Here is an 18,884-nt window from a genome sequence, read left to right as displayed (position 1 = left end):
AGACCGAATACACAACCTAAAATTTGTAACTTATCACATTACCAACTACAATTTTCATCCTGATCTTCAAAAACAGAAGCATTTTTATATTTCAGTAAGCTTTGTCAAGCACTATGCAAGCTTTCAGACTATGGAAAGTTTTTATCTGATTATAAATATGCCTCATTTACAAGCTTTAGAAGTGTTGCATTCTGTGTTTGTGGAAGTCTGTTCAGCAACTTATTGCACACCAGACAAAGTAATAAACTAATGGATTACTGAAAAGAACTAATGTAGGGCGTGGTCTTGGTTCCATCTGCTTGTTGTTGATTGGATGTTGAGATGAGGGTGTGGCACGCCAATGAATGCAAAGAATGAAAATTTCATAGTGCAGAACAGACCTTTTACTGTTTGGTGACATCAAGGTTTTGCTTGTTTTTTGCAGATGCGATTTTCACACACCTGATGATAATAATCATTCCAATAAAATGACTATATACCAAAAAGAATTTATTCTCATAATTCTCAGCATTTGTGACTGGAATGGACACCAAGTTAGATTCACACAGGCTGCAGAGTAGAAAAGGAAAACAAAGAGGGGTAAACGCAAAAGCCGTCGACACAGAATGATGAACTTTTTACAACGAAATGCTGCATAACAGTAACTCAGCTCTACTTGGACATACAGTGCAGCTCATGCCTCTGCCTCCAGAAAATGTTCAGCAGTTTCAGTGCTTTAGAAACTTCACTGTTGAAGTTAGTCTGTGCAACAAATCTTCAATGCTAATAAACTCTCCAAACAGTAGATCAGAACAGAAACGTGTTATCCATTTAACAGCACTAAACCAGTCCATCCCACTTGATAATCCCGTCCGCCTTCTTTTCGGGAAACTGGAACTGTGGATATTTAAAAAAATAAAAAATAAATAAAAAAAGCGACAGACCAGGTTCTTGTCCAAAACCTGTAACATGTTTTTCCTGTTTGAAGAAACAAAGAAGGGAGATTGGATCTCTATGTATCCTGTTTTAAACAGCAAAACAGAAAGAAAGCGAGAAAGAAAGAAATAAAGAAAGAAACATTCCACCGACAGCAAGAGAAGTGAATTGTGCAGCCTGCTTCACCAAAATCAATGTTTTTTTGTTTTTTGTTTTCTGAGTCCGAACTTGGAGGCATATGAGAGGCATTAGAGAGGCTTGTGCAGACGCAGAATAGAGCCGAATTAACTTAGTCGAGGTCCATTTCGGGAAGCTTGGCCTTTGTGTTTTCTGGGGCGTCTTGGGTCTTCTCTGGGTTGTCCGTTTGGGCCTCTGACCCCTCCTCTCCGTTCACAGGACCGTTCTGTTCAGCCGGCGTCTCCTCCTTGGGTGGCTCCACTTTGGGCTTGGGTTTGGTGACGATGTGATTGCAAGCAGAATACAGCTCCTGTGTGATAATGAAGACAGTCAGAAGACTCAGTTCTCAAGAGGATACATACGTGACCCTGGAGCACAAAACCAGTAACATTTTTCAAAATTGGACAATATTTTTCTGAGATACAACTATTTGAAAATCTGGAATCTGAGCGAGCAAAAAAATATAAATATTGAGAAAAGCATCTTTAAAGTTGTCCAAATTAAGTTCTTAGCAATGCATATTACTGATCAAAAATTAAGTTTTGATATATTTACAGTAGGAAATTTACAAAATATCTTCATCTTTACTTAACACACTAATGATTTTTGGGACGAAAGAAAACTGTATAATTTTGACCCATACAATGTATTGTTGTCTATTGCTACAAATATAGCCCAGAGACTCCAGACTGCTTTTGAGCTCCACAGTCACATATCTGCTAAGGGGAAATAATGAAACGAGTTTTAAAAAGTGTTTCTTCACTATTATTTAAAGCAGGATCTGCATTTTCATGGTTTTAAATAAAAAGATTTTTGTATAAATAAAAGAGATAATATGCTTTTAAATCCACAGATTTGAAAATCATGACCAAAATAATAACGTGCACAATACACAGTAGTGTTTACGAGAAGCAGAGGTCCAGGGAACGAATGCATTTCCTGGAGAACCCACACAACTGGATGCTTTCTGCACCGCTTTTGAGCCATAGGGACAATCTAAATACTGGTGAGGATGGTACCTTTGTTTTGGCCTGGATCTCTTGGGCATTCACCACAGGGTCCTGACTGAGACTCTGTTTGCTCTGCAGATTCATACTGTTGTTCATCCAGGTCATGGTTTCATTCACCTGCTTCTCCACCTTCATCATCTCCAGCTCATCCAAATGATCATACAGCTCATCCTGAGTTCAGAGATCACAGAAGTGAGATTCATCCGATCTGGAATGTATAAAAGGCTATATAAATAAATGTGCCTTGACTTTACCTTGGCCTTATAAGCCTCGACGACCTTCATGTACTGCTGGATTTGCCTTCCAAGCACATCCAAAGCTTTCGGCCGCTCCTCTGCCTCCCTGTATCGGCTTTGAATCGGATCTCCAAGTTTCTAGGAGCACACGGTTTTGGTTTTTTATTTTTTCATTCTTTTCAACGGCTTAAAATTTCAACAAATCAGCAACACGTCTTGTCTACCTTCAGCTCAGCCAGTTTATCGATGTACACTTGCTTCTGCTGGTCCTCTCCTTCTTCATACAGCCAGTTTTCAGTGTCCTCCAGTTTCAAGGAGAAAGAATCTCGGTCCTGCATTGAAAGACGCCTCTTAATAAAAACCATCTCTTAGAAGCATAGCTATCTTTCTGAATGTAGACACTCACAGCCTCGCTGACAAAGTTCTCCAGCACTCCGTGCAGTTTGTCTCTCATTTCATAAACATATTCCTCCACGTAGTTCTTGGCATCGTTTCTTTCCTTCTCCAGCTTATCCTGCATAATCATCTTCCCCTACAGGCCAGAAAACACAACGTCAGAAACCACTTCTAGAAACCCACCTGCATCTTTTATCAGTGTTCAAATGTTTCGGATTTAACTAATTGTTTTTTTTATATATATATATATATAAAATAAAACTGCAGTTCTTAGATTAAGCCCAGTTTGGGGAACTGTGGTGTAATGTACTGTTTAATGCATTTTATGATGTTGAAAAATGGAAAACAAGAAGTCATGCCGGATCATTCAAATCATCACAAACAGCCTTTTCAACCACACCATCATTCAGATAAATCACAGAATTACTAGGTTTATAGTTTGCACATAAACACTGATGTCTGTTGTAGCCATCGAAATAGAGGAAATCACCTTTTGAAAGCATTTGGGGCTTTTGTTGATTACAATGTTTCACTACTAGATGTCAAAAAACAATTATTTGTCATTGAATCATTTATTCTAGAGATTTGTGCAAAGGGCTGAATCGTCCAAGTATTTGAGTAAATCCTTTTTCTTAAACATTTAATCCAACATAGACTGCAGAAATTTTTAAGTAAATTACAGATTATTTTGTTTAGTTCAGAAACGTGGGAGTTGTGCAGCTCTAGCTTCTCCTACAGAAGTGTGATCAGAGAAACGGATGGCTGTGGTGTAGTTTCAGTGCTTTGCACACCGTGATGTACCTCGTTCTCCATGAACAGATTGAGTGCTTCGCTGGCCAGCTGCCACTGCAGGCTGTTCTCGATCGGCAGATCCACCATCTTGGTCTTCACTTTGGCTTTCTTGGTTTGTGTTTCATTCTTCTTCTCCTCCTGTTTGTTGTCTTCTGAAGTCTAAAAGTCATTATAGTCACAGAGAATTAGCTCTTTCTCCATTGCAAACATTAATTGGGTTTCAAGTGGTTGAAATGCTCCCATATTTTTGTTATCGATGTCAAATTGTGTCTAATCCGACTAAGTTTTACCATTAAACAGGTGAAATGATGCAGTAATCCAATGCACTATTTGCCTGTTGACTATTTTTAGATGCACAACAAGCAGGCTGCAGTTAGAAATGCATGCTTTTAAAAACGTGTATTTAGTTGAAATGTTTTCACACACCTCCATGTCTTCATTGTCTGACTTCTTTTCTGCATTTTCTTTCTGATCGTCATCTTGAGCCTTCTGTGCTTCTTGATCCACTTGCATCTTGTTCTTTAAGGAGCAAATATAATAATAGCTCATGAGGTTTTGTAAAGGACTATGATCACAAACACACTCAAAACTTATCATTTAGCAGGTGTACGGAACAAAAAGTAGCTGCTACTGACCCAAACTTTTTCATTTTGAATGATTCTATAAACTTTTGTTTTTGCATCTCACAAGCGTAAATGTATGGAGGCTTATTTCCACCACAGAATAAAAAGTACATAAAAATGGCAAGGTTTGTTAGGAGGACAATATTTGTCTGAGATACAACTATTTGAAAATCTGGAATCTGAAGGTGCAAAAAAATCTAAATATTGAGAAAATCATCTTTAAAAAGTTGTTCAAATGAAGTTCTTAGCAATGCATATTATATGCATATGATTCTTGAAGCATGATCTTTACTCAATATCTTAATGATTTTTGGCATAAAATAAAAAATATATATCATTTTGACCCGATTGCTTTTTAGGCTCACAGTTCTGAGTTTATAAATAAGCTTCCAGAAACACTTTGGCTATTCAGTATTCATTTCAGAAGTGACGCCTACATTCTGTTCACACAACAATCAAAGGGATTCACTACCACTTTTAAATTTAAAATAATGCTAACAAAAGTTAAAATCTAGTTTTTAGAGCTAATGCTTCATAAAGTTATATTTTTCTCAAACCAACTGCTCTGTGCCCGATGTATCCCCTGATGTCATGGATAGACAAAACCATTAGAAATGACTTTACCTCTTCCTCTTTGGCTGGAGTCTCCGTCTCCATGGGCTCCTCTCCTTCTGCAGACTTCACGACCTCCACCAGAGAAGCGCTGGACACACTGAAGACCCCGTGCACATTCACACGCACCTTCACCTTCACCTTGGAGCTCTCTCCTGATGGCTGAGGCACCACCTTCTGGATGTTAAACTGGCCTGTGCACAGGCAGAAAGTAAGAGTAACACATTCGTTTACGGGCATGTGTGGACTAATTCTTATTGAAGTAGTACTGCGCTAAATTCCAAGTAAGCAAAGTAAAGCAGCATTCCCAACAAACCTATGGTTGGATCAGGATAGGGCAGCTCTTTAGGATTGTTGTAGTAGGCCTCCAAAGAGAAAGGCTCCTTCCGGTAGAAAGTCAACACTTTAGAGAAGGGTGCGGCATGGTTCTTTGGGAAAACCTCACAATCACTGCAGAGCAAGACATAATGTGACTATTAAAGAGTGAACTAGGAGAGTAAATCGTGACACACAGAGAACCAAGAACGCACCTGATGCCTTCGTCAGCCGCTGAGGTCCACTTCAGAGAGATCGGGTAGGGAACCACTTCTGTGATGGAGAACTCGCGCACTTTGAAGGCGGGTGACAGGATTGCACACTGAGGAACGATAAAGATTTGTTTGCAACACTGAGAAACACTGTAGGCTGCTATTATGAGAAACAGCTGAAAATGCATCTCTGTATGCAAAACAATATGAAAAAAACCGGCGGTACAAACTATCACAGGAAGTCATTATCACAATTCAGTGGTCACAGAATCACACATGTGGTAGATTAGGGTCCTATGAAATCAGTTTTATTTTTTTAACAAAATGCTGTTTTGATTTTTCTAGATTTTGTTTAAATGGATATATAAATTTTTGTTATTTAAAAAAAAAAACTATTTAAGTTAACCTTTTCTGTTCTTTTGTCTCACATGAACGGAAACGGAAGATATGTTTCCATTCATGAAATAACATAACAGGTATTCTAAAAAAAAAAAGATACATTAAACTCTATTTGATATTAATAAGGAGCAATAAATAAATGAATACTAAAACTAAGAAACAACATTTTTATATTATGACTTATTTTATTTGGCAAGAATTCCAATTATACAATAACAAATATTATGTAAAAAAATATAAATTAAATTGCTTCAATTGCTATACATTGTGATTATGATCTTTAAATTAAAGAGGTCAAATTACGTCAAACATTATTTTGTGTATTTGTTGTAATGTTTAAAAGTTAACGCAGTTAAACATTATTTTCCACATACTGCACATCATTGTTGCTCCTCTCGGCACAGTCTTCTTGAAACACATTGATTTTTACAAAAAAAAGCGAGGTGTGCTCTGATTGGCCAGCTATAATACCTCAAGCGTGTGACAGAAAGGTTACGCCTCTTACAATATTTGGCATTTTAAGAAGGCATAGATGAGTCTTAACTTTAAGAAAGAATATCGCGTTGGGTTTGAGACTTTAATCTTTGCGACTTTATGGTCTTATTTGTAACCCTGCAGCACAAAAGCAGTCTGAATCTCTGGGGTATATTTCTAGAAATATCCAACAATACACTGTATGGGTCAAAATGACAGATTTTTTCTTTTATGCCAAAAATCATTAGGATATTAAGTAAAGATCATGTTCCATGAAGATATTTTGTACATTTCCTACTGTAAATATATTAAAACTTAATTTTTGATTAGTAATATTGCATTGCTAAGAATTAATTTGAACAACTTTAAAGATTATTTTCTCAATATTTAGATTTTTTTGCTCGCTCAGATTCCAGATTTTCAAATAATTGCATCTCAGACAAATATTGTACGATCCTAACAAACCAGACATCAATGGAAAGATGATTTGTATAGGGTCACATTAGAGTTATATTCCATTTCAGTGTATGTTCTCTAAAATATCGGCATTGTCCATTAAAGAGCGAATGTCCAAGAACTAACCTGCAGTGCACATCCTCTGGCCACAGCCTCATCGGCATTCAATGTCGTGCTCAGCTCTTTTCCGAAATATTTGCTGATTCTCTCTTTGATAGCTGGAATCCTGGAGGCACCGCCTATGATCTCCACTGCATAGATGTCGTCTTTCTTCAGTCCTGGTTATAGGAGGTAAAAAAACACACCACCACTGCTGCATCACTGCTTCACAGGAAAAAAGGCCCACTGCTGAAAGCTCAAGGGCTTGTACTCACTGGTCTGTTCCATGATGCTGCGCAGCGGAGCCTCTACCTTGGCCAGCAGATCTGTACAGGACTCCTCAAACTTGGCTCTGGAACAAGACCGTCATCAAGATATTATTAGACCTGCTATTTTAACTAAATAACCCTGCTGACATCATAAGGCACAAACATTTCCCCATCACGGCTCACAGCTGACATCGAGCCCCCAGTTTAGCTGCTGGCATGCGATCACTGACCTGTTGAATGTGCCGGAGACGTCGATGTCATTCATGAAGCATTCAATGTTGAGCGGCAAGTCCGAGGAGTTGGCGCTCATGAGTTTCTTCAGCTTCTCACACTCCTGGTAGAGCCTCACCAGAGCGCGGGGCTTCGATCGCACATCCAGCTTGTACTTCTGAGCAAACTCCTCACAGAAGTACTTGACCAGCACCTCATCGAAGTCTTTACCGCCCAGCTCAGGGTCGAACGCAGAACCCAGCACCTACGTTAATCAGCCAACAAAACCATTGAGGGACAAAGTGTTTCCCTCAAATAAACATGTACAAAACTATGCATTTTAAAACAGTTTCTTAGAGGGTTAATTCACCCCATTATTCACCCTCATGTTGTTCCAAACCTGTAAGACTTCGGTTCATCTTCAGAACACAAATTAAGATATTGTTGATGAATTTTGAGCATTCTCTGACCCTTCATAGACAGCAACGTATCTCAATGTTCCCAGGTCCAGAAACATAGCATGGACATCGGTAAAACAGTCCATGTGACATCAGGGGTTCAACTACAATTTTCCGAAGCTACGAGAATACACTTTCTGTACAAAGAAAACAAAAACAATGACTTTCTTCAACAATTCTTCTCCCCCGTCATCATCATCATCTGCCGTTTTTGAGAATTTCCCTTAAGCGTAAACAATGCTGATTGTCACATGGACGGTTTCAACGCTGTCCTTACCACGTTTCTGTGTCTGGGAATATTTCAGTTGTATTGTATTGTTGTCTATAAAGGGTCAGAGAGCGCTCCGAATGCATCAACAATATCTTAATTTGTGTTCAGAATATGAACAAAGGTCTTACAGATTTGGAACGACATGAGGGTGAGTAATTAATGAGTTTGGATTTATCTTTCTTAAGTAATTAAAATTATTTAATTAAAATAAATAAATAAATCTAATGTTTTTTTATTTTAATGTAGGTTTTTCAATTAGCAAACATGTTGTAATAGCTTCACATTTAGTTAACAATAATAAGCTAACCCTGCCCTGAATATTAATGTTTTGACAGTTAAGAAAAGGCACCATAATGTGCATAATAAAGTATGTGGAGAGACAGCCTCACCTTCAGCTTGCCCTTGTTAAAGGCGCACACAGAGACCTGGAACCCAGCGTGACCAACATCCACAAACACCACGATCCTGGGCTTCTCCTCAGGAGCAGGCAGGTCCTGCTTGTAGATCCCATACGCCAGCGCAACTACAATCACAGTTAACACGTCAACACATTCAACTCTTAAAACTAAAAGTATCACTCTAAAAAATGACTGTGAATTTAACTGTAAAAGACTGTAAAAATGCTACAGTAAAAACCTGTTAAACAGTTAACTGTAAATTCTCCTACTATATACGGTGAACAACTCTATGTAATTATACAGTAGTATACCGATTTTGGAAGTGAAATAGACTGTATAATTTACAGTGAAAAACATTCCCAGAATTCCCTGCGTTACATTTCAAATTTGAGGTTTTTTTTGTTGTTGAAATAACGGTGTATTCTTAGTTTTTACTTTATCCGTTATGTATATTAGGGTTGTGTGTTACACCTTATGTTGTTTAATAAGTGTTTATTGCATTATTTCACTTTCATCATGTGACTTTCTCATCAGCATTTGGTGGTTATCAAGTGTATTACAAAAGGTACAAATCAGATTTTCAGCACTTTAATAGGTTGGTATATTAACATTATATCAGCTAATGAAATTACGGTATTTAACTGTAAATTTAAAATAAAACTGTAAATCCTAAAATGTTGCTATCGTATTTTTCACAGTAAAATTCCTGCAACCACAGCTGCCGTTTTTAAATCAAATTTTACTTTATTTTATATAAAATTCAGTGTAGAGTTAAGAGTCATATGGAAACACTTTTATTTGCTTGTATTTTCAACGTTTTGGGGGTCCAACGCTGTACAATCCATATCTGTTTTGTTGGAAAAGGAAAAGTTAAAATATTTAGCACATCTTTTTCTTCTTTGTGTTCGGTCTGGCATGACATGAAAGTGAGAATATGACTTGACAGGTCTGGGATAAAGAAGTATGATATATATTAGTAATTCACCTGCTGTAGTGTCATTCATGAGTCTGAGGCAGTTTAGGCCTGCGATCTGTGCAGAATCCATGACTGATCTTCTCTCAGCATCTGTAAAGAAGCTGGGAACCTATGCAAGAGCATGAGAAAACAATCACTATTCACATTCATTACACAGTAGCTACAGCTGCTAAACACATAAATAATAATGCGATATTCTGAAAATAGGATCAGTGCTGTTACTGGGACTAATAATAGAGAAGAACAAAAAAAAGAAGAAATTCTTAACTCAGAATCAAATCAGAGGCGAAAAATCCTGATGTGAGGCGAAGGTACTGACATTTGTCATGTATTATATAAAAAGTATTCTATACATACATATGCATTTATGTGTATCTATCTATATGTACACATGCATTGCTTCACAAAAGTGTACTGCATGCACACAGTACAACAGTTTTATATATAACTTTTAATATATAGCTAATAATAAAATGTACATTTCTGACAATAAAACAATCAAGAATTTTCTAAATCTGCCAATAGTCCTAGAGTTTCAGTAAAGCCAGTTTACACACCATACGATTACTTTCAGTATATGCAAACAAAATCAGCTTTTTTTTCCAAGTGCAATCATGCATATCATACATGATGAGGTTATTGACGGCCTCATATATCACAGCTCCTACTGAAGATGACCACACAGCTAATTTTACAGACGCATTATGCCGTTCTAGTGAATATTTCAAGTATACTTCGAGAGAACATGCGTACAGAGATGACACAGTCTGCCACAGGTTTTTTGAGCGCAGCTTCAGCGGTCTCCTTCAGTTTGGTCAGCAGCATGGCAGTGACCTGGTCGATGCTGAACACCTTCTCCTCCTCCATATACATGACCTGTGGAGACGGACAGCAGAACGAGTGTGAAATAGCCACATCTGAATCACACAACAGAACAGAGCAGCTGTTAAAACATCCATGTGACTATTTGTCCCAATCACTGCGGTTTCATTAGTCTTACCTTAATACCAGTGGTTCCAGTCGGCATCTGAGCGAGATCATAGACCAGGCCGGACTTTGCCGCCTGAACATACGGGTCACTAAACGCCCGTCCATGGAATCGCTTAAAACCCTGCACAGTGTTCTTGCAGTTTGTGACCACCTTGTTATGAGAAAAGAAAATACCATTACAACTTCTGTCCATCCTTGTAACTTGCTTTTAAACTTATTCCAAATTGATGACCACTTACCTGGCTTTTGGCGGCGTTACCTATCGATCGATTACGAGGACCAAAGGACACGAATGACCTAAAAACAAAAAATCTATTTAAAATGATCTTAAACACTTGAAACTTTAATTTCATGCTCCTTGAAAGAATTGCCCACCACAACATTTTAAATTGCTGAGAGTTTGTTTCTTCATCAGATTTTATCAGTCTGCGGGAAGTCGTGGCCTAATGGTTAGAGAGTCGGACTCCCAATCGAAAGGTTGTGAGTTCGAGTCTCGGGTCGGCAGGAATTGTGGGTGGGGGGAGTGCATGTACAGTTCTCTCTCCACCTTCAATACCACGACTTAGGTGCCCTTGAGCAAGGCATCGAACCCCCAACTGCTCCCCGGGCGCCGCAGCATAAATGGCTGCCCACTGCTCCGGGTGTGTGCTCACAGTGTGTGTGTGTGTTCACTGCTGTGTGTGTGTGCACTTCGGATGGGTTAAATGCAGAGCACGAATTCTGAGTATGGGTCACCATACTTGGCTGAATGTCACTTCACTTTCACTTTCACTTTTAGAGAAATGTAGCCTTTCGTTACTTGTTAACCAATGGAAGCTCTGCAGTGGATGGGTGCCGTCAGAATGAGAGTCCAAACAGCTGATAAAAACATCGCCGTAATCCCCACCACTCCAGTCCATCAGTTAATGCATTGTGTAGTTAAAAAAACTGCATGTTTATAAGAAACAAATCCATTATTTATGCGTTTTAACTTCAAACCATTTCACCAAAATTCCATAATCAATAAAAATGCTTAATCTAGTGAAAACGTCCATCTCCCGTTCTCCTGTAAAACCCAGACATAAATGCTTAGAACGGTTTTTGCTTGCAAAAGGTGCTTAATGTGTGCATATTTCTCTCCAGACAAGACAACTTTATAGATTATGGACTTGTATGTTGAAGTTAAACATGTCTTAATGATTATTCTGTTCATTACAATCATGCAAACTTTCACTTCTCAAGACATTATCTGATGGACTGAAGTCGTGTGGATTTTTGTGACGTTTTAAATCAGCTGTTTGGACTCTCATTCTGACGGCACCCATTCACTTCTTATAGGATCCACTGGTGAGCAAAGTGATGCAGTTCTACATTTCTTCAAACCTGTTCCTGAGAAGAAACAAACTCCTCTACATCTTTGATGGCCTGAGGGTGAGCACATATTCAGAATAACTTTAATTTTTGAGTGAACTATCACTTTAACTAGTACTCGCCTATGACTTCTTCCTATCCCTTTTTGAACAGTTTCAGTATGATGTCAAAATGATTTTTTCATTGGTTTTGTATTGCTTATGTTTTATTAATTTGTACATTTTATTTTCTTTCTTTTTTTTACTGTTTATATTCTTCTTTTTTTGACTGGTATATCATGATTCTAAAGTAGTCGCATTTTTTGAAGCATTTTAATAAAGAAATAACCTATTTGGTTCGGTTTTGTGGACTAAAATTTAGTAATGTAACGTAAATTACACTGCCTTATTCTTCCATTAACTCCTATTATCTCAAGACATTTCCTTGGTGCATCAGAAACGATAATTTAACATCAGTTAATATTTTAAATGACACGTTAAACGTCATGTAAATGCTTAAATGATAAACTTGAACGAACATAAAATAAGTCTTTCATTGTAATGTTTATCGGGTTATGCGCGGTCTAATGTGCTAGAATGTTCCTGCGGCCGGCGTCGTGACGTCACACCACGATGTAGCGCGCAGCTAACAGCTCTCTTTCATCACTAACGTTATTCTCTCAATGAAAAACTGCTACCAAATAGACACTAAATAAATATTCATCATGCTTCAAAACAGAGAATCCAAATTACAGGCGATATTAATCTGATACTACGGCAAGTTGAACATGATTTAAATCAAATCAAACTGACATGATGGAAGAAAACATGCTCTGTTCACGTTCCGCGCTTCTTAGGTTTGCCGTCACCGCGTGAATGGATTGTGAAAGGTCAATTTTACACTGCATGCGGCTTCTAGAAAGAGTAGAGTGTAGAGCTGAATGAAAGTAGGGTTATTTGACTCACGGTGTTGATCGGTCGCTGTATTCGTTCGCTACGGTCTCTATTCCGCCGGCTCTGGCCACAGCAACGTAACAGCTCTGGAAGCCCACATCAAACCCCACAACCGACATCTTCACAATTACACACCGGCTGAAATACTGAAACCTAACAAGAAGTGTACTTTAAAATATACAATAGTCACGGAGAAGCGCGGTTGAGCTTTGATATTCCTAAAAAAGTCGAGTTTAACGCGATTTCATAGCTCTCGACTGTCCAGTAACTAACGTTAGACCGGCTGACTGCTGCAAGCAACGGTTAAAAGCCGGAGTTCACGCTGAAGTCAACGATTTTCTCGCGAGACTTCGGGAGTTCTAGATGGCTCTGGAGCTTTCCGTGAATGACGGAGCCATGACGACAACTCCAGCCAATCGAGAATAATTGTTTGTGATTGATTTTTTGTTTTGGAAAGATGTGTTGTATTGTTAAAACGAATAAAGATATTTATCTTATAAATATACTATTCTATATTCTAGCCAAATATGTGACCCTTACATCACAAAATCAGTCATAAGGGTCATAAGAAAGCTGAATAAATCATATCTCCATTGATGTATGGTTTGTCAGGAGGAACAATATTTGTCTGAGATGCAACTATATGAAAATCTGGAATCAGAGGCAGCAAAAAAATCGAACTATTGAGAAAATCACCTTTAAAGTTGTCCAAATGAAGTTCTTAGCAATGCATATTACTAATCAGAAATTATGTTTTGATATATTTACGTTAGGAAATGTACAAAATATCTTCATGGAATATGATCTTTACTTAATATCCTAATGATTTTTGGCATAAAAGAAAAATCGATCATTGTGACCCATACAATGTATTTTTGGCTATTGCTACAAATATATCCCAGAGACTTCAGACTGTGCTCCAGAGTCTTAAATCATATCCACAAGTGTAAATTACCCAATAACAACCTGCATTTTAAGATGTATTTTAGAGAGTTGCAACAATAGTTTGTTGTGCTGTTTTTCAGTATTCCCCTTTAAAATTGTTACTTTGTATTCATTTATTCATTAGTTTACTTGATTTATCTGTTGTTTTATTATTATTATTATTATTATTATTATTATCTTTGTTTTGTTTCCTCCCATCTTGATTTTTTATTATCCTTTTGTGAATCACTTTATTTAGGTTATAATTGAGATTTCTTTCTCCTGGCTGTTATCTTTATATATATATATATATATTTCTTAATGTTCTGTTATAATGTATTTATATTTGTTATTTCATTGGTTAATTAATTTTTGTATTTTATTTCTTAAAAGATGAGTTTACATCAGGGTTATTATCTTCAGCTAAAAATCCAAACCAAACTTTCTATTGAATTAAAATAAACATTAGCTAAAATAAAATAACAATATATAAACCTATTTTATTTCAGTTAGTGTTTCTAATTTTCTGAAAATAGTTTAAGATGTTTTAAATTTTAAAATAACTAAAGCTAAATGAAGTAAAAACTATGTCATAAAAAATGACAAAACAATAAAATTACTAAAACTTAATTAAAATGTGAAAATATAAATTGTAATTATTTTAAAATATTAACAAACATGATTATAGTATCTCAGTTGTACGTCATCATTTAGCAGTTTCAAAAGATAATGAAATTGTACGACTATAATAACGAAATAATAACACAATAATTAGCCTATAACACAGGATACAATATAACTATACATCCATTTGTTCTGACTTCCTGAATTTTGAATGTAAATATTTTTTCAAATGAATTTCTGTGTATGAAAACCACAACGATAGTGGAAAAAGAAGCGTTTGTGTAACTTCATAGCTACTGTACATAAAAATAGACAAACGAAGACTCTCCGAAGCTTTAGATGGCGCACTTTGTTATTCCAGGCTCGAGTTTAAACCGGAAGTTAGACTCGCGCGAGTGCGTCCAACATGGCGACTCCCATGCATAGACTGATCGCTCGAAGACAAGCGTGAGTTATTTTTCACAGTATTCGAGTTTGGAGTGGAGTTTTACATTACATTTCGATTCTATTCATTGTGTAAATTTTTTATATGAAGTTTCAGGTCGGCTTTACCAGCAAACCGCTATCGGTTGTGTTTATCTTCTCGTACTGGCGGATTACTGTTTGTCTTGTTGTTATTCCCACAGGGAGGCAAACAAACAACATGTTCGCTGTCAGAAGTGTCTGGAATACGGACACTGGTCCTACGAGTGCACTGGGAAAAGAAAGTACCTCTATAGACCTTCCAGGACAGTAGAGTTAAAAAAGAAACTCAAAGACAAGGAGAACAATCCTTCAGAGGATCTGAGGTAAAAACACCACTCAAGAGCAGAAACAATGAATATACGAGTCGCTGGTCTATTAGCCAAGACCCTTAGATAATAACTCGCTTATAATTTTGTTACGTTTTAAATGCGTTCTGTATAGTGACATCTAGAGGCGAAAGATCAGAATGCAGACTATAATAGTAACTTCCGTTTAAATCCAATGTCTACTCTTTAAACAATTTCAAAAACATGGTACAGTGGTGACATTATTTTACTCGCCCTTCAGCAGCCATCGATTATTAAAAGGAAGCTTAAAAGTGTAAAGCATGCACTGTTTTTGGAAATTGGTTGCAAACTAGTATTGGATTTGTTGCATAAATATGATGCAGGGGATTGTGTTCTCAGAAAGCCTCGGTCCCATTCAAATTGTGTTCTCTTGACACTTTTTAGAGCTGGAGTAATACCACGCAGTGAGAGAAGAACTAAGAAAAAAAGGTGAGTCCCTGACTTTTTGGGCATGTTTATTTCTGTATAAACATGTTATGATTAATGCATGATTGATGCATAATATGCACTTTTAAAAAGTGAAATTCCAGTTTTATATCTATATAATTACTCTGAGGGGTAACCAGTAAACTAATGTTTTTGCTGCATGCCAGGTCTAGTATGAATTTAATTGAATTGCTCTTGTAGGGTTTTAAAAGTGTTTTGAACAACTATAGAAAATAATAGTATATTAGTTTACTTATGATCAACACAATAAATGTGTCAGACTATTTGATCATACTCTATTCAACTTTTTTTTATTTGTTTCTTTTTAAATGATTTCAAAGTTTGAGCCCTAGGTGTGTGTGTGTGTGTGTGTGTGTGTGTGTGTGTGTGTGTGTGTAAACATACACAAGTATAACTACAAAAATGTATAATTTGAGCTAATGATTGCAAAGTTGTAGAAAATCTCCAGCAACTTTAAAAAAAAAGTTTCCAACATTTCTTGAATATTTCCAAAATTTACTGTCAATTTTAATTTTCCACCTTTTTGCAACCATGGCTAGAGTTGGGTTACACACACACACACACACACACACACACATATATATATATATAAACCTATATACATATATATATATATATATATATATATATATATATATATATATATATATATATACACTGTATATACACAGTACAGACCAAAAGTTTGGAAACATTACTTTTTTTAATGTTTTTGAAATAGGTTTCTTCTGTTCATCAGGCCTGCATTTATTTGATCAAAAATACAGAAAAAACAGTAATATTGTGAAATATTATTACAACTTGAAAAATAGTTTTCTATTTGAATATACTTTAAAAAAATAATTTATTCCTGTGATGCAAAGCTGAATTTTCAGCATCATTACTCCAGCCTTCAGTGTCACATGTAACATCCAGTCGATCACATGATCATTTAGAAATCATTCTAATATTCTGATTTATTATGAGTGTTGGAAACAGTTCTGCTGGCTAATATATTTGATCAATAAAAGGTTAAAAAGAACTGCATTTATTCAAAATAAAAAAATTCTAATAATATATTTTCTTTACGATCACTTTTTATCAATTTAACACATCCTTGCAGAATAAAAGTATTGATTTTATTAAAAAAAAAAAAAAAAAGAAAAAAATTACTGACCAGTAGTGTATATTGTTATTACAAAATATTTATATTTTAAAAACATAGCTTCTTTATTTTTATTTTATTTTACTTTTTATTCATCAAAGTGTCCTAAAAAAGTATCACATGTTCTGAAAAAATATTAAGCAGCAGAACTGTTTCCAACTTTGATAATGAATCATCATATTAGAATGATTTCTGAAGGATCATGTGATAATGATCCTAAAAATTCAGCTTTGCATCACAGAAATAAATGATAATTTAAAGTATAATAAATTTAAAAACAATTATTTTAAATTGTAATAATATATCACACTATTACATTTTTTTTCTGTATTTTTGATCAAATAAATGCAGGCTTGATGAGCAGAAGAAACTTCTTTCAAAAACATTAAAAATAATAATGTTTCCAAACTTTTGGTCTGTACTGTGTATGTATATATATATATATATATATGTTTTTTTTTAGATCAAAAATGGAAATGTGAGATGTTTTATTTTTGTTCACACTGCCGACTTAACTGATCTGTGCCACATTTGAGGAACAAACACAGCTCGTGGTGTAGTGTTTCTAGCACATGCTGTTTTCTTTCAGGTCCTCCTCCAGTTCCAGCAGCAGCAGTAGTGATTCATCCAGCTCCTCCAATGACTCTTCCTCGGACAGCAGCGGTTCCTCGAGCTCCTCGTCCTCGTCTGAAGACAGTAGCAGTGACAGCGACGACAGCTCCAGCCCTTCCTCCTCCTCCTCGTCTTCCTCCACTTCTGACTCAGATTCTGATTCCTCCAGCAGTTCTGATCAAGGCCCTCCCAAGAAGAGGAAAAAGAAGAAATGAGGGTCCAGTTAATACAGAATTCGTGTCATAATAAGTGAGAGTAGGGTGGGGAGTCGTGTATGTTAAGAAATTAAGAAATATATATGTATATTGTCATCTTTTTTTGCATAATGTGAAAATCAAACACATCCACTGTTACATTTTCTTATTTACAACTTTTTCTTCTTTGTCTAGTGGTGTCTCAAGCGGTTTCTTTTCTTTCATGGTTTTTTTTAAGAATGACCATTAAGTAGGAATTGTGGTACACTTGGAGGCTGAGGTGTATTAACATAGTTTTCATTTTAAAATGGTCTTATGAAATAAACTGAATTCTTACAGAAAGAATTGTACCTTTTGTAAATATTAAATAATCTCTTGAAAATGCAGCACGTCTCATAAATTTTTTTTTAATTTGCACATTCCTTAAGAAAAACAATGGATGATCAGAATGGTCTGAACCCACAGAACTGCAGACTTAATAGTTAGACATAGCTTGATAAAAATACATTTACAAATATTTAGTCTGCTACACGAATGTGATGGCAATTGTTTTAATAATTTAGGACTGTCAAATATATGTATATACACATGTGAATATAAATACACATCTAAATATGTTTTTATTCATATAAACAAAAAAATATACATTACACACTTATTTCGGATGTAATTAATCGCGATTTATACATTTGATGGCCTTAAAATAAAATAAAAACACATTAAGAATATGCATCATGTTTCTACTGATTTCGTTATTACATTATTATTATTATTTGGATAAAAAAAAAAGTAATTAAAAGTAAACGGCTTTAGATAAAAATAGATATTTAATGGTTTTAGACATAATAGAAAAACTGAAATGGTAAAAAATAATAATCCGAGACTGGCCACAGATGTTGTAGAGTATGTCGTCTAGGTAATGCACACTCGAGTATGTCGTCTAGTTAGTGTACACTCGAGTATGTCGTCTAGGTAATGCACACTCTAGTATGTCGTCTAGTTAGTGTACACTCGAGTATGTCGTCTAGGTAATGCACACTCGAGTGTAGTGTACACTTGAGTATGTCGTCTAGTTAGTGTACACTCGAGTATGTCGTCTAGGTAATGCACACTCGAGTGTAGTGTACACTTGAGTATGCCGTCTAGGTAATGCACACTAGAGTGTAGTGTACACTTGGGTATGTCGTCTAGGTAATGCACACTCGAGTGTAGTGTACACTTGAGTATGTCATCTAGGTAGTGTACACTCGAGTATTTTGTGTAGGTAATGCACACTCGAGTATGTCGTCTAGTTAGTGTACACTCGAGTATGTCGTCTAGGTAATGCACACTCTAGTATGTCGTCTAGTTAGTGTACACTCGAGTATGTCGTCTAGGTAATGCACACTCTAGTATGTCGTCTAGTTAGTGTACACTCGAGTATGTCGTCTAGGTAATGCACACTCTAGTATGTCGTCTAGTTAGTGTACACTCGAGTATGTCGTCTAGGTAATGCACACTCGAGTGTAGTGTACACTTGAGTATGTCGTCTAGTTAGTGTACACTTGAGTGTGTCGT

General features: G+C 36.2%; 2 protein-coding genes across 2 annotated transcripts; one reads left to right on the top strand and one right to left on the bottom strand.

The window, feature by feature from the left end:
- Positions 1 to 476: 476 nt before the first annotated feature.
- On the bottom strand, positions 477 to 12,896 carry LOC132117527 (heat shock 70 kDa protein 4-like). Its single transcript, XM_059526866.1, has 19 exons — positions 12,583 to 12,896; positions 10,528 to 10,585; positions 10,299 to 10,439; positions 10,052 to 10,174; positions 9,308 to 9,407; positions 8,314 to 8,447; positions 7,216 to 7,460; positions 6,992 to 7,068; positions 6,744 to 6,895; positions 5,292 to 5,398; positions 5,078 to 5,211; positions 4,774 to 4,955; positions 3,953 to 4,045; positions 3,536 to 3,685; positions 2,745 to 2,870; positions 2,563 to 2,670; positions 2,357 to 2,476; positions 2,112 to 2,273; positions 477 to 1,402 (listed from the first exon to the last, which is right to left on the bottom strand). Exons 1-19 carry the CDS (start codon positions 12,687 to 12,689, stop codon positions 1,205 to 1,207), a joined length of 2,517 nt encoding a protein of 838 aa, XP_059382849.1. The 5' UTR covers positions 12,690 to 12,896; the 3' UTR covers positions 477 to 1,204.
- A 1,562-nt stretch (positions 12,897 to 14,458) lies between these two features.
- LOC132116816 (zinc finger CCHC domain-containing protein 10-like) lies at positions 14,459 to 17,713 on the top strand. The gene is made up of 4 exons (XM_059525681.1): positions 14,459 to 14,565; positions 14,745 to 14,906; positions 15,315 to 15,359; positions 17,111 to 17,713. The coding sequence occupies exons 1-4, from the start codon at positions 14,525 to 14,527 to the stop codon at positions 17,346 to 17,348; spliced, it is 486 nt and encodes a 161-aa protein (XP_059381664.1). The 5' UTR covers positions 14,459 to 14,524; the 3' UTR covers positions 17,349 to 17,713.
- The last annotated feature ends 1,171 nt before the right edge of the window (positions 17,714 to 18,884 follow it).

Source organism: Carassius carassius, chromosome 36 (assembly GCF_963082965.1).
Source record: "Carassius carassius chromosome 36, fCarCar2.1, whole genome shotgun sequence".
NCBI classification, from domain to species: domain Eukaryota; kingdom Metazoa; phylum Chordata; class Actinopteri; order Cypriniformes; family Cyprinidae; genus Carassius; species Carassius carassius.
Note: the sequence above shows the minus strand (reverse complement) of the source record. Positions and strands in the feature narration are given on the sequence as shown.